At 40.7% G+C, this 15476-nt stretch overlaps 2 protein-coding genes across 2 annotated transcripts; both read right to left on the bottom strand.

Annotated features, from left to right (window-relative positions):
* Window positions 1-239: 239 nt before the first annotated feature.
* LOC149147312 (uncharacterized) lies at window positions 240-656 on the bottom strand. Its single transcript, XM_089441792.1, has one exon. The coding sequence runs from the start codon at window positions 654-656 to the stop codon at window positions 240-242; it is 417 nt and encodes a 138-aa protein (XP_089297918.1).
* Window positions 657-3494: 2838 nt separating this feature from the next.
* On the bottom strand, window positions 3495-4319 carry LOC149147311 (uncharacterized). The gene has a single exon (XM_089441791.1). The coding sequence runs from the start codon at window positions 4317-4319 to the stop codon at window positions 3495-3497; it is 825 nt and encodes a 274-aa protein (XP_089297917.1).
* Between the last annotated feature and the right edge of the window lie 11157 nt (window positions 4320-15476).

Genomic DNA, 15476 nt, shown 5'->3' with positions numbered 1-15476 from the left:
TACTATAAGGGCGCCGGCGGCGCACATTCTTTTTGATCATGTATCGGATGCGAATTTTATCCTCCTGCTCGAGCAATGAATGCTCCTGAACTTTCTGTCCTTCACTCTGCTGCCAACCTTTGAATTTACCTGTTGTACACATGATCCTACTCATGTCGTTAACCTTGCCTAAAGCGCCGACCTTCGGCCTTACTTTTCGTTCATTAAATCCTGCCTCGAGAGCAGGGTACACCTATCTCTTAATTCCGGGCATATGACGTCAGCCAACAGCTGTCCACAATGCTAGTGGGGTTCTCTATACCATAATTCGCCAGATGGTCCGCGACTCCATTGGATTTACGTCTAACAGCCTGAAAGATCAAACCTTTCAGCCACCCCAAGTGTTCAGCTATGTTTTCTGTAAATTTAGCTAGTCGCCAGTGCTGAGTGACCTTACTAGCTTTGGCTCCTGCATACCTCTTTCTGGTTGTCGTTATCGCGAGCTGAGAGTCCCACTCAACCACTGTTGCGCATGCCTGTAATTTTCTGAGAATCCTGAGACCCTGCTCCATAGCTGCAAACTCCATTTCATTGTTCGTTCCTTCTCCCAAGGCTCTGTTGTAGATATGTTGAATTTCTCCTGCGCTATTCCTTATAATGCCCCCAATGCCGGCCATTCCTGGATTACCTCTCGAAGCTCCATCGAAATTTAACTTGAGGAAGCCTGCAGGTGGTCATTTCTAGATGCTCAGCGTGGTGCTTATTTCCTGTTGGTGATTCGAAGTAGCCACATTCATTCCATTATCCAGGTTAAAGGCTTTTAAAATTTGTAAATCCCGCTTTGAAACTCTGTTGTCTTGGTCTGCTTTGCTTTTGACAAGAACCAATTGTCTTACATTTTGGGTAATACTTTCGAGAGCATGAAATATATCTCTGGTTTCATTTACTAATACTCTCTTGTTTCGTTCCTTCCAAATCGTCCATGTGATAAACCCCGGCATCGTTTTCCAAATGGTATTTATCCTCTGATTATTAGAGAAATTGCCCCGCCACTTCTCAATGGTTTCTTGGATGGAATTTCTGGTTATGTATGTTTGTTGCAACATGTTTTCCGCCCAATTCTGCAGATGGTTAGCCCACTCACATGTGTTGAAGAGATGGTTCATAGTTTCTTCTTCTATATTGCACATGGAGCACCTGGAAGGGCCGCAAAACCCTTTCTTATGGAGATTCTCCCATGTAAGGGTTTTCCTGCGCATTAGGAGCCAGAGGAAAATTTTAATTTTCAGCCAGAATAGAGAATACCAGACCTGGTTGCTCCATTGAACCTCTACGACTGGCTCTGAGTTTTCGATACACTCCCTGGCTTCTTTCAGCGTGAAGTAGCCCCCTCCTTGCTTTCCCCATATTAGTTGATCTCTGTCATCAGCTTTCCTTATTCTTCTTTTGTTTAATATATTCTGCAGGTTCCGGACGTCAATGTTAGCCTTAGTTGGGTTTCCTGTGTCATTGATCATCCATTCTCTCCATTCCAGGTCCCTGCTGTTAGGATTCCAATAGTGATTCACCGTGGTTCTCCCCGGTCCTTGATAATTTCTCTGCAAATCTGCAAAACTCTGGCCTCTCTAATTTCAGGATTTGTTGCCAGGAATCCTCCCAAAACAAGGTCATTTCCCCATTACGAATTTCCCAAAAGCTATTCTCCTGTATAATACCACGATTATTCCTTGCAAGGTTCCAGATCGGGGAGCTTTCCGGATTCTCTTGCATTTTGATTAAGTTCTGAGTGCTATGCGATGGAACGTATTTCTCCTTCCAATGTCTAGCCCAAGGGAGATTGGCTCCTTCAGCCATTTCCACCAGATCTTAGCCCCACAGGCTTTATTGATGGTACAGGGATCTAGCATGTTTAACCCTCCTAATTTTTTGGGTATGAAAAATTTATCCCATGCCACTAGTGCCCACTTTTTCTTCTCTGCGTTTCCTGTCCATAAAAAGGATCTTTGAATTACCCTTATTGTCTGCAAGACTCCCTTAGGAGCAGGGATTATGGAGAGAAAGTATTAAGGAGTGGCTTGCAGTACTGCTTTAGTTAACACTAGCCGCCCTGCAAAATTGAGAGCTCTATGGGTCCAGTGACGACATCTCTTCTCCAAATTGGCTAGGATCTTCTCCCAATGCACTTTTTGCCAAGGTTTGTCTGTTAGGGGAGCGCCTATGTATCTTGAGGGAAGACTTCCTCTGCGAAAGCCTAGAATGCTAGACAGATGCTTTTGCACAGCTAAATGCGTATTGAAGAAAAAGATGGTTGATTTAGATAGATTAATTTCCATACCTGAGGCTTCACTGAAGAGATTGAGGATCCTCTTGTAGCCCAAGGCTTCTTTGACTATAGGAGAACCATGCAGCATTGTATCATCAACAAATTATTGGTGAGTGGTCGCTGGAATATGGGGCAGGGGCTGTAACCCTATGATCTTTCCTTCCTCTTTAGCGCTGCGAATGAGTCTGCTCAAACCTTCCATCAGGATAACAAAAAGGAACGGAGATAAAGGGTCTCCTTGTCTGATTCCTCATGAGGGGGAGAATTGGTTGGCAGGGGAGCCATTAACCAGAATAGAAAATTTGGTAGATTTAATCAAAGCTAAAATCCATTTAACCCATTGATTGGCAAACCCGAAAGCATCTAAGATTGCTTCAAGGTAGTTCCAGTTGACCTTATCATAAGCCTTAGATAAGTCCAGTTGCATCATCATGCCTGCGATTTTCCTGGATTGAAGAGTGTGAATCATTTCCTGAGCCAGTAAAATATTGTCCAGGATTTGTCTTCCTTCAACATACCCTGATTGTTCTTCTGAGATGAGGCTCGGAAGAATGGGTTTCAATCTATTGGCAATAACTTTAGAGATAATCTTATAAATGACATTGCATAAAGCAATGGGCCGAAACTTAGCTGGGGTGTTGGCTCCTTCTTCTTTCGGAATCAGGGCTAGGAAAGTTGAGTTTAGAGATTTGAGAATTGAGGCTGAGTGCCAAGAGTCTTCCACCACCTCCCATACCTCAGGTTTGATAATTTCCCAACATGCTTTATAAAAGTTGATGGTGAAGCCATCAGGCCTAGGCGCTTTGTCATTCAGCATACTCTTCACAACTTCTTCCACCTCTTCCATAGAGATTTCCCTAGTTAATGCAAGATTTTGCTCATTGGTGATTGTTTTGGGAATGGATTTAATGAGTTCAGCAATTGCATCTGTTTTGTCCACCTGAGGTTCCTGAGCTATGCTATTAAAATGCGAAGTGAGAAGGGATGAGATTCCTTGATGATTCTGAAAGATGTCTCCTTGATCGTTTCTGAGACTGAGGATTTTATTGGTGCCTCTGTAGTCTAGAGCTGATCTGTGAAAGAATTTGGTGTTCTGTTCCCCTTCCTTTAGCCACTGAATACAGGACTTTTGCTTCCATAGGGTTTCTTCTTGTTGGCAGCAAAGCTGCCATTTTTGCATCAAAGTTTTTTCTTAGTCTGCAGAGTCCGAGTTGCTATCTCCAGTTATCCAACCTTTGTGAATCTGCTCTAGCTGCTCCTCTATTTTGGCTTTCTCTTTAAATATATTCCCAAAAACTGTTGTATTCCATGCTTTGATTTTATTTCTAATGTATCTCAATTTACCTTGTAATTTGTACATTTTGGTGCCTCTTATGTCCATCGGTTCATGCCACCACTTCTCCACAAGTTGAATAAAGTCTGGGTGATTAAGCCAAAACTTCTCAAATCGAAATGGCTTGTTTCTAGGAGTGCCCTGGATCGCAGCAATTAGAGAAATGGGCCAATGGTCTGACCCTCCACTAGGTAGAATGTCTGATTCTACTACCACTCCCTCCAGCAGAATGCTTTCAGATATAAGAAATCTATCAAGACGAGAGGCGATTTGTCTTTCACCTCCCCTTCTATTATTCCAAGTGAATGCCCCACTCTTGGGTTGAATATCCACTAATTTAGCTGTGATGATGAAATCTAAGAAAGCTTCAGAATCTTTGTTGAGTCTTCTGATCCCTCCTTTCTTATCTAAAAGTGAAGTGATCATATTGAAATCTCCTCCTATGATTGCCTTCGTGCTATGATATCTAAGCTTTAGATTCGAAAGAGTTCTAAGAAAAATGTATTTCTCTTCTAATTTCTGAGGTCCATAAACGTTTGTGCATAGAAAAGTCTCTAAGTTGCCTATCACTTGAACTTCTAGAGCTATAAAGGATTTTCTAGCTTCAGCTGAGAGGATATTGATTACATGCAGATCCCACTGGGTGACCAAACCTCTTTCCCACCCATGACTGGCAATCTCCATGTATTTCATTTGTCTACCTAGCTTTTTGCTTACATTATCAATAATGTTACTTGCGCATTTGGTTTCTTGCACAAATACAATATCAGGTTTTTCCTTTTGGACCTTCCTCTTTAGGAGCCTTTGTTTAGTTTGGCTATTGATCCCTCTGGCATTCCAAGAGATGACTTTCATTTCAAACTAAAGAGTAAATTAGTGAATAAGAGAAAAACCTTCTAGAGCTTTTATCTTACCTGAGTTTAGAAGCAGTATTCCCAGCTCCTACAGAGTCTCATTGTTGGACTTGCACCCTCTCTTCTTCCTTTGTTTAAAGCTGGTTGATGTGTGAAGTAGGATTTTTGTATGTGGTCCCATTCCTTTTGCTACGCCCAGATTCTTGTTATGCTGTCCAACTCTGCTTTCTGTCTTGTATCTAGTAGCTCATTAATTCTTCTCACCTCCTCTTCCGAAATGTTTTCCATCCCTTGCTTCTTCAAGTTTTCCACCATGCTTTGTAGGTCAACTCCTTCCTGCTCTAAAGCTTCATTGATCTCCATATCCTCACTTCCTATGTCACTTATCATCATTTCTGCATCTTCATCTATTCCTTATGTTACTTCCTGATTCTGATTTGTGGTGTTTTGAATGTTTTCCTCCACTGTTTTGGCTGCATACTCTGTTGTATTCTTGTTTGCTCCAGAGGTATTTTGTTCCTTATTTTGATCCTCTGATTCAGTTTCAGTTTCCAAAACCTCAAAAGCATTACTGGTAGTACCTTGTTTTGCGCCTGTTCTGATTGGCCGTCTCCTGTTTGCTCTCTGTCTTGCTCTTGGTCTTATGAAGGTATCCCTGTTCTTTTCAACCTGCTCTCCCTTAAGTTCTTCCACTGATCTGTTTAATGGACATTCTCTTATTAAATGTCCATGCTCATGACACTTCCTATAGTGAAATGGGATTTGCTCATAGTCAATAGCTTGGAAATAGTCCTCATCCCTGTATTCTAACCACAATCCTTCATGCAAATCCCCTGACACATCCAACTCCACACAGATCCGTGCGCAGGACGTATATCTTCTTTGCAGAGTGGCTTCTGAGGCTTTGATGAAAGTTCCTAGCTTTTCCCCTATCTATTTTAGAGCTGCGTAGCCCCAATAGTCCATTGGAAGGGAGAATAGGCGAATCCAGACTGGCACCTACTTAAGGTTTCATTCTCTGGCACAAAGTTAGGCTTCCAAGGTCTCATATAGAGACCTGTTGAAGCAAAGAAGTAAGGTCCCCCATCAAATATTCTATCCTTATCCTCTAGATTCGAAAAAACAACAGTGAAAAAACCTTTGGCCCCTAAGTGCAGTCTAACATCACCTTTGGGTTTCCATTGTTGCTTGATCCATTGACACAGTGCTCTCTCCATTGGCTACAGTCCCATGAACTTGCAGATCACTGCACGTTCAGTCATATGTTCCCTGTAGGCTTGAATTTCCGAGTCTATGATCACCACCCTTAGGGCTTCTATTGTTTTAGGCTTGCATGGTCCCCGGCTTTTATTGTCCTTGATATTTTTTGGTTTGCCCCATTTCTCCTCTTTCTCTACTTCCCGGGCTTCTTATTCTACATCTTTTTGCTCCTCTTCTTGTTTGTTCTCCTGAGTAGTATATCCCTATGCTGTTTTCTCGTTACTCCTGCTGCTTGCTCTTCCTTCGCTCTCCTTTCCTTTAAGTTTCTGAGTGCTGTTTTCCATCTTATTCGCCTCTTGTCTCCTTCCCTTGCTAGTTCCCTCCTCTTTCTGTGACTTTTGATACCCTGCGATCTGCACACCTTCTTGTGCTATTTGTTTTTGCATGACTATTTGTCTGAAGGTTGGGGTCCCTATGTACCCCTCGTTGACCATTTGTCGGTTCAGGCTCTGACCCCTCCTGAGAAGGTCTGCTACTCTGATCCTGTTCCTCTCGAGGTCAAACCCAAGGTCTGCAAATTTCGAGATCTGTAAACCCTAACTCACATCGTTCGCCTCCAATATTACTATCATAATTGAATTATTTATTTATTTTTTATTTTTTTTTAGTTTTATGTTAACAATGAGCTTTTTAATTTATTTTTATTTAATTTAATTTCTATATATTGTTTATTTATTTATGATTAATTGTATTATGTTTGTTACACCCTATTTCTTAGTTTGAATTTACTAGTAATTTAATGTTTAGTATTAGTTTAATTCTAATGTTTGTTTCCATAATTTTAATGTTAGTGAATATTAATGTTAATATTGTTAATCTAAGATTTATAGATTATAGTTTTAAGATGTAAATTAATAATTATAATTTTTAAGAGATGGGCGATTAGGGAGGTGAGAAGAGTTTCAGCGGGGGAGAGGGTTAGGATAGGTTAGAAGGGGATGTTTTAGGACATTAGAGTAGGAATCCAGTTGTCGCTTATTTTCCATCCTTCGTCTCGATTGAGGTTGTTAGGGTTTTTACCTATTTCTATGGCTTCTCTCAGTTTTCTATGGTGATAATGATCAATTTTGGCTACTACTTTGGAGTTTTCAATGCAGATGTGATGATTGGTTTTACTGGAATGTTCTGCCAGAGCTGAGGTTTTTAAGCAGTTGTGTTTTATATTGGCGGCATGTTCCTAAATTATAGTATGGATAGATCGACCAGTTTCTCCAATGTATGTTTTTCCGCAGGAACACGGAACCATGTAAACTCCTTTGTGGCATTTAGGATCAACAGGATCTTTGACCGATTTTAGGCATCTGCTGATATCTAGGTTTAGATCTTTGATCTCATTGATAAAATGGGTGGAGTCTTTGACAAAGGAACTGGTGTTGTGGTGTTCATGGGTTTGAATGTGGGGAGAGGGTTAGGATAGGTTAGAAGGGGATTATTCTTATTAATAATTTCTTCCATGACCTTTGAATTACCAGGATCGAAACCTTATTTTATTACCATTTCCTCTAAACATTTAATTTTGTTGTGTAAATTAGAAAGAGAGGAAACTTTCTCTAGTTTAAGATGAGATTGAACAATGTTTAAAGAAAGTTATAGTTTAGAAGAAGTGAGTGAAGTCTATGTGAAGGTTGAGTAGACCATTTCTCCTATTTTTGGTTGTGAAACTTCTGCCAATAAGAATGCCATATGCGTTCTCCCTTTCTCGGTGTCATAGGCTGAAATGAACCTGTACTAGATTGAGGAATACAGCTTCCTGAATTGAGTAGAATTTTTTTCGTGAAGGGCTTCATTCCTCTATTTAATTTCTTTATATTTTTGGAAAATATCTAGCTACCTTTGTTCTGTGAATGTATCTAGTGTGTGAGTTGTTGTATTTGGAGTCCCTTTAGTAGTCGAGGATGATGGAGAATTGGTCGTACTACTATCAAACTTCAAATTTTGAAGTCCAGAGAGCACAATGGTACCTTGTATTTCCTCCAATAGTGGGAAGTCTATCTTAGAATCTGTCTTAATCTTCTTTGTGTATATCTTGAATTATTTGGCTGGGACTTCTATGACTGAAGGGGAGTCCTCCTCTCTCGATCTCATCTCGGTCTTTTCTTTGGGTATAGGAGTCTCTGAGGCAATCCTGAAAATCACCTGCTCTTCAGTCTCCTGCAATGTGTTCTCTACCCAATTCCACTGGTTCACGTGCTTCTCTATTTATGGTCTTTGGGTATACACATAGGAGTTTCCTTCTATTCCACTCTTAGATTAGAAATTACCCCAAGGGGTCATAAGACCACGTAAAGCTATGAGGGAAATTCATTTGTTTCAGCAGGAGGTTAGCTTCCTCTCGTGCTACTTTACTATTATAGATAAAAGGTCCTATCTATGTCTTCATTCTAAATTGAGACTTCTTCTTAGCTTCTACAAAATGGATGTTGTCCGAGTGGATTATTTGCCTGATGTACTCCGAGGAAAATATCCTCATTAGAAGGTACTTGGGCAGCTTATATGGTGGCATCTTTGAGCCATAAACTCTGATCTCTCTAAATTCCTAGTATAGGTACCAATCACATGTCTTCACCTATTCACCGAGATGAAACACTTTTTGAATATCCTCACTGATTCATGGAATCTTCTCGCCACTCAGTAAGTAAGTTGTTGGATAAACAAACTAATCAATAAACTTTGTAAAATTGAATTCCTATGATTGTTTTGTTATGATAGAGGTCCAGAAAATAATGGATTGAGGCTCTCTTTGGTGATTGAGCTTCCACACTACAAAAGGAAACCTGTCTGTTTGGAAGAAAATGAGCATGCACATAAGAATGGAAGAATATCTGAACATTCCTTCAGTTAAAAACTGAAGGAATTGTTCATGAATTACATTTGCAAGGAATTGACCATAGTCAAAGGTGATTGAGAGTCCTTCTTCTATAGAAAGAGTGGATAGAAAGCCTAAAATAGGCTCATCTACCCATTCATATAAAAAGTAACCAAGTAGGCACAACAAGATAGAGATAATTTGTCTAGTTATTTGGGGGAAAATATAATAGGGATAAGGGCGATTCTTCTTGGGGAGTTGAGAATATTCTGGCAGGAAGACCTCAAAAATTCTGGCTCTTTGGGGAAAGGTTAATTTTTGATAGATTTCTTTAAGAGCCTCAAGGGAAAAAGGAGTCAGAGAGTCACTGTAGTGGACCTGCAACATTTGGTTTATATTTTTCAGCGGTAATGGTGAAAAGGATTTCACCATTATGTTGGCATTATGATACAAGTGTTGTCCTTGATGGCAACTCACTCAGAGGCAGGTACAGGTGATGGCAACTTAATCAGAGGACAGATCTTAGTACAGCAGGACAAGCAAGCGATATACGCAGGTTCAGTAAGGAAAATCAGCGTGTACACGCAGGTTGGCTTCAGGAAAAGCGCGTACATGTGAAAAGTACCTTTGGTCCGTGGCGGTTAGTCCTTGGAAGTTGTGCCTATGGTTTTGGACCATGGTGTCTCGACGGGCATGTCGATCCCTAGTTTTGAAGTTGATGGTATTGTGTTACTATGGTTTTGGTCCCTGGTATTGTGAAGTGCCTAAGGCTATATAAGGAGAAGATAATTAGGCAAAGGAGTGTAAGCAATGTGTGTCTGATGAAGTGAGAAGATCTGGTATTGTTGGTTATCTGTTCGGGACGCTTGGCAAGGGTCGGATCTGACAACAAAGGTATAAGTAATTATTTCTAGATCTGCACGCAGGTTGCCTTTGGAGAAAGTGCGTATACATGCGGTTTTGGTATATCGGAGTAGCGTATGCATAATAAGATTTGATATTTCAGGTTGCTGTTGATTCTGGTGGTTGTTGCAGAGTTCTGGGCTCTAGTTTGTGTTCTGTGTTCTTGATGACAGGGTTTCAGTGATTCAGTATTGGGTGATCTAGAGAATTATGATGCAAGTATAAGTTAATGATTGTATTGCAGTAGTGTTTGTTTTATACTCATGGATCCAGTCTGAAAATTGATGAAACGTGGTCCCTGTAGGAAAGAAGGTTGTAGCCTTCTGTAGGGTCAACACCTACGTACTGGTAAATGGATCGGCTAGTACAAGAGCTGAGGGGGTTGTAGCTCCCTTCCAGAAGTAGTTGGAAAACGAGAGAGGGTTGTAGCCCTCTGCAGGTTGTAGCCTGCGTACTGGTATAAGGCTGCACCAGTACAAAAGATTGTAAACTGAAGTTTCTTATTAAAGAAAGAAAGAGACGACTTGCAGCAGGTGGTTTTCACCCACATTGGGTTTCCACCATATATCATGGTGTTCATGTGTGTGGCTTTTATGTGATGATCTGTTCTGTTATACTGCACCTGTTTACTGTCAATGTGGTTAATAATGTTCTGATGCATTTACTGAAGATAAGCTAACTGAATCATAAGATTTCTGGATATACGCTAATTTCTTTAGACACAGTAGCGTGTACACGCTGGTTCACTTAACTGAAGTAGCGTATATGTTTCTGAGCATGAGATTTGAAAAGGTTTTACTGATCTGATAATACTGATTCACCCCCCCCCCTCTCAGTATTATTTCCAACAATTGGTATCAGAGCCGGTTCTTCAGAGGAAGCTTGATCGCTTGAAGGAAAAGATCCATCAGAATAGCTAATCCAGAAAGAGAGGCACACATCAGGCCACCAGTCTTTGACGGGAACAATTTTACCCACTGGAAGATAAGAACCACTGCATATCTACAATCACTTGGAGCAGAAGTTTGGGGAATCGTAGAAGGAGGATACAAATTCCCATCAGCAACTCCTACAGATCCAGCAGAGAAAAAGCAATATGAGCTTAATGCCAAAGTTGTTACTGTTCTATTGAGTAGTTTGACACAATCAAAATTTATGAAGATCATGCATTTCAAATCAGCTAAGGAAATATGGGACAAAATTGTTACAAGCTACGAAGGAGATGATCAGGTAAAAAGAGCAAAGCTTCAAACTCTCAGAATCCGGTATGAAACTCTTAAGATGCATAGTAATGAAAGCATAGCTAATTATTTCCTGCGTATGGATGAGATTGTAAATTGTATGAGGGATCTGGGTGAAGAATTCGAGGAAGTTGTCTTAGTTGAAAAGGTTTTGAGATCTCTGTCTGCTAAATTTGATTCTAAAGTATCAGCCATAGAAGAAAAGGAGAATGTGCAGAAAATCACCATGTCACAGCTTCACGGGATCTTAACTGCTTTTGAAATGCGACAAGAGGTACCATCAGAAGCCGCATTCGAAGCGTCAGAGGAAGAAGATGAGGTAAATTTTGTCAAGAAAATTGAACGGGGAATTGGACGGTTCAAAGGTAAGCTACCTTTCAAATGTTTTCTATGTGGTAGAGTTGGTCACTATGCTGCTAGATGCCCTCATAACAAAGGAAAGATATCTGAAGAAGATGGTAGAAGCTATTATACCCATATTAAAAGTTCATTCAATGATAGTGAAGATATTAGAAGTCTCATGGCACATGAAAAGAAGAATGCTTCATCCAATAATAGTAAAGATATTATAAGTCTCATGGCACATGAACAGAAGAATGTAGAAACTGAAGAAGTTACCAAATTAAATGAACAATTGGAGACAGAAACCAGGGTAAGGGAGCAATTGCAGGATATAGTAAAGGATCAGAGCATAACTATTCAGAGACTTGAATCAAAGATACTCTCTCTAAAAGAAGATCTTAAAAAATCAAGAGAACAGAACAGAGAAGCTCTTGAAGATCAAGAACATGAAGTGATCAAACTAAAGCGACAAGTGGAAGAAGGAAGAAAAGCTGAAGAAGACCTAAGGAATCAATATCTGAAAAAGGAAGAACAACACCAAGTTGAGGTAAATATCTTGAAAGGTAAATTAGAATAAAAGGATAAGCTTTTACGATTTCAAGATAGTACTAAAGTCTTGGACGATATTCTTAATAGTCAAAGGTCTCCTGCTATCAAAACTGGTCTTGGTTTTCATGAATATGTTGAAGGCGAATCTAGTTCACAAGGTGAGGCAAGAAACTCTAATGAGAAATCTAAAATGCTCAACAAGGAACAACCAAGGAAAGAAATTCCTCAAGGAAGATCCTTTACTCCTAACTATGGACGTGATAGACGATTATTTCCTCCACTGAATAATGTTGAATGTTATGTATGTCATAATCTTGGACATGTTGCAGCCAGATGTAGAAATAGAATGGTTCAAGACCATTACAAAAGATCATCTCATCCCAGGTATTTCAGAGGATATTGCTTTGCCTACAATGCATATGGACACAAAGCAATTGATTGCGATAGAAGGAGCATGAAATATGTAAGATGTTATACATGCAACAACTATGGGCATAAAGCAAGGGAATGCAGGAGCAGATTTCAAAATTCAAAACAAGAGGACCATACATCATCACAGTTCCAGGAATTGAAGAAGACAGAGACAGAAAGGTGTGGCATAACTCAGACAGCTGACATAACAGACACAGGGGAATCTGAAAGTGATGAATTTCAGTATTCCATCTTGCATACGCTGATATAATGAAGACAAGTCGCGTATATACGCGAGTTACAGGCTGCAAAGTCGCGTATATATAGAAAGGGCAGCAGAACAGACCCAGGATGGCTCAGGCTCAGGGGGAGCATAAAGGGCAGCAGAACAGACTCAGGAAATGGTTCAGTCATGGTTGGCTCAGGCTCAGGGGGAGCATATACTTCAAATAATGCATTGTTGGCATTATGGTTAGAAGTTGTTGATAAAGTCTATGAAGCTAAATGATACATCTTGCTGTTTGATCAAAGGAATGGTATTGCAGGCTGATGCTTATGGTACAGATCATGATGCTGCTGGTGGCTTTCATAAGTCTTGGTCTAGATATTTCATCACTATGTCATGTATCTCTTTTGTGATATCCCTTTTATGATGTCAAGGTCATGTAACGGCCTATGTTGGTTTCCCCACTATGCCTGGGATGAATGATGTAATGTTCATGTCTTATCATGAGTAAACTCTTAATGTATCTCCACATGGTTAGGTGGATGAGTCAATATTGGTATATCCCCACTAGGTTGGGTGATGAATGTATGTATTGAATCTTTTGGTGATAGGAAGGTCTTCTATGATGTATAAGTATTTGTTCTTCTTGAAGAACATCTTTTGCAGATCTTGCCTACAGTCAAGGGGAGCATGAACAACACAATTCAACAAGAGCAAGATGGATAGATTGGTACACTTTGGCATACACAAAGGGGGAGCACATTTGGAGATTTCAGCAGGTACTCAGGGGGAGTATGGACAGCAGAACATATACCAAAGAAGAGAATATCTTGGTCCGCCATTTGCCCTTGATGTCAAAGGGGGAGAGTGACTTGGTGTGGTGGTTGCCATCAAGTCCAAAGGGGGAGATTGTTGGCATTATGATACAAGTGTTGTCCTTGATGGCAACTCACTCAGAGGCAGGTACAGGTGATGGCAACTTAATCAGAGGACAGATCTTAGTACAGCAGGACAAGCAAGCGATATACGCAGGTTCAGTAAGGAAAATCAGCGTGTACACGCAGGTTGGCTTCAGTAAAAGCGCGTACATGTGAAAAGTACCTTTGGTCCATGGCGGTTAGTCCTTGGAAGTTGTGCCTATGGTTTTGGACCATAGTGTCTCGACGGGCGTGTCGATCCCTAGTTTTGAAGTTGATGGTATTGTGTTACTATGGTTTTGGTCCGTGGTATTGTGAAGTGCCTAAGGCTATATAAGGAGAAGATCATTAGGCAAATGAGTGTAAGCAATGTGTGTCTGATGAAGTGAGAAGATCTGGTATTGCTGGTTATCTGTTCGGGACGCTTGGCAAGGGTCGGATCTGACAGCAAAGGTATAAGTAATTATTTCTAGATCTGCACGCGGGTTGCCTTTGGAGAAAGTGCGTATACACGCGGTTTTGGTATATCGAAGTAGCGTATGCATAATAAGATTTGATATTTCAGGTTGCTGTTGATTCTGGTGGTTGTTGCAGAGTTCTGGGCTCTGGTTTGTGTTCTGTTTTCTTGATGACAGGGTTTCAGTGATTCAGTATTGGGTGATCTAGAGAATTATGATGCAAGTATAAGTTGATGATTGTATTGCAGCAGTGTTTGTTTTATACTCATGGATCTAGTCTGAAAATTGATGAAACGTGGTCCCTGTAGGAAAGAAGGTTGTAGCCTTCTGTAGGGTCAGCACCTACGTACTGGTAAATGGATCGGCTAGTACAAGAGCTGAGGGGGTTGTAGCTCCCTTCCAGAAGTAGTTGGAAAACAAGAGAGGGTTGTAGCCCTCTGCAGGTTGTAGCCTGCGTACTGGTATAAGGTTGCACCAATACAAAAGATTGTAAACTGAAGTTTCTTATCAAAGAAAGAAAGAGACGACTTGCAGCAGGTGGTTTTCACCCACATTGGGTTTCCACCTTATATCATGGTGTTCATGTGTGTGGCTTTTATGTGATGATCTGTTCTGTTATACTGCACCTGTTTACTGTTAATGTGGTTAACAATGTTCTGATGCATTTACTGAAGATAAGCTAACTGAATCATAATATTTCTGGATATACGCTAGTTGCTTTAGACACAGTAGCGTGTACACGCTGGTTCACTTAACTGAAGTAGCGTATATGTTTCTGAGCATGAAATTTGAAAAGGTTTTACTGATCTGATAATATTGATTCACCCCCCCCTCTCAGTATTATTTCCAACACATTAGGGGAGATGATAGCCCTCTTACTTGAGAGATAAGTGGCATTACAATTAACGAAGAATTTAGGGAAATAGTAGGATTGGGAGAAGATGAAGGGGGCTAGTGTAGACTGCCAGAGGTTAATCTCATCAGATTGGTCAAGGTAAGTGTCACAAAATGAGTAGCGTAATTCGAAGAGGTCAAATTCACACTGTGTCTCGGCAATTTTGTAATCTCTATCATTTAGGGGGATGTGGTCTAAATCCACTGGGGGAATGAGCATGGGGTTTACCACACTGGAAATTTTGGGGGCCATCGTGGTAACATAATGAAATTGGAGAGGGTGATAGACAGAATTGCAGAGGTTCACTATTAATTTTGTGGGAAAAACTAGGATGGAATTCCTCTATGGGTAGTTGCTGATAGGAAAGAAAATAGGGATCGCAAGCAGTGTAACATTAGGAAAGTGAGAAATGAATGTGATAGCTGGACAAGGCAAGGATTTATATTTTCATACCTAGAGCGGGAATGTTGGATAAACGGCTGTCTGGGAGCATAATTTACTTAGCAACGGGAGGGTGTTGCAATGAAATTGGTGTAACAGTCGTTGATGTGGTGGCTCATGATAGGTGGACGGAGGCACAAGGCCATTGGTGGGAAGTGATAAGCAGAAGGGATACGTGGTAGTAGTGGCGTGGCGGTTGAGAAGGGATGTGGCAGGTGAATGTTGGTGAGAATGTGGGTTAAGGCAAGAGTGGGGAAAACCACTTTCGAAGGGGGGTTATGGTTGTTTGTGGTATTAGATGGTGGGTCCAAAATAATGTGGAGAGGACACGTAGTAGCAAGGAAAACCACTTTTCAGAACCCCCCCTAGTGTTAAAGAGAAACATAGTGGGGGGGTCCTAAAAGGCTTTAGAGCTATTGGATGAGCATAGGATCATGATCGAGTGTGGAGAGGTGTGCGGATTTTAGATGATGGTCCCACATCATATCTCGAGTGGATATCTCTTTAAACTAAGGTCTGACTTTTGACAAATCAACAG

This window comes from Pinus tabuliformis, chromosome 9 (genome assembly GCF_031772625.1).
Source record: "Pinus tabuliformis cultivar Carrire ecotype Pingquan chromosome 9, CPIR1, whole genome shotgun sequence".
In the NCBI taxonomy this organism is placed as follows: domain Eukaryota; kingdom Viridiplantae; phylum Streptophyta; class Pinopsida; order Pinales; family Pinaceae; genus Pinus; species Pinus tabuliformis.
This window is presented reverse-complemented; position numbering and strand designations above follow the sequence as displayed.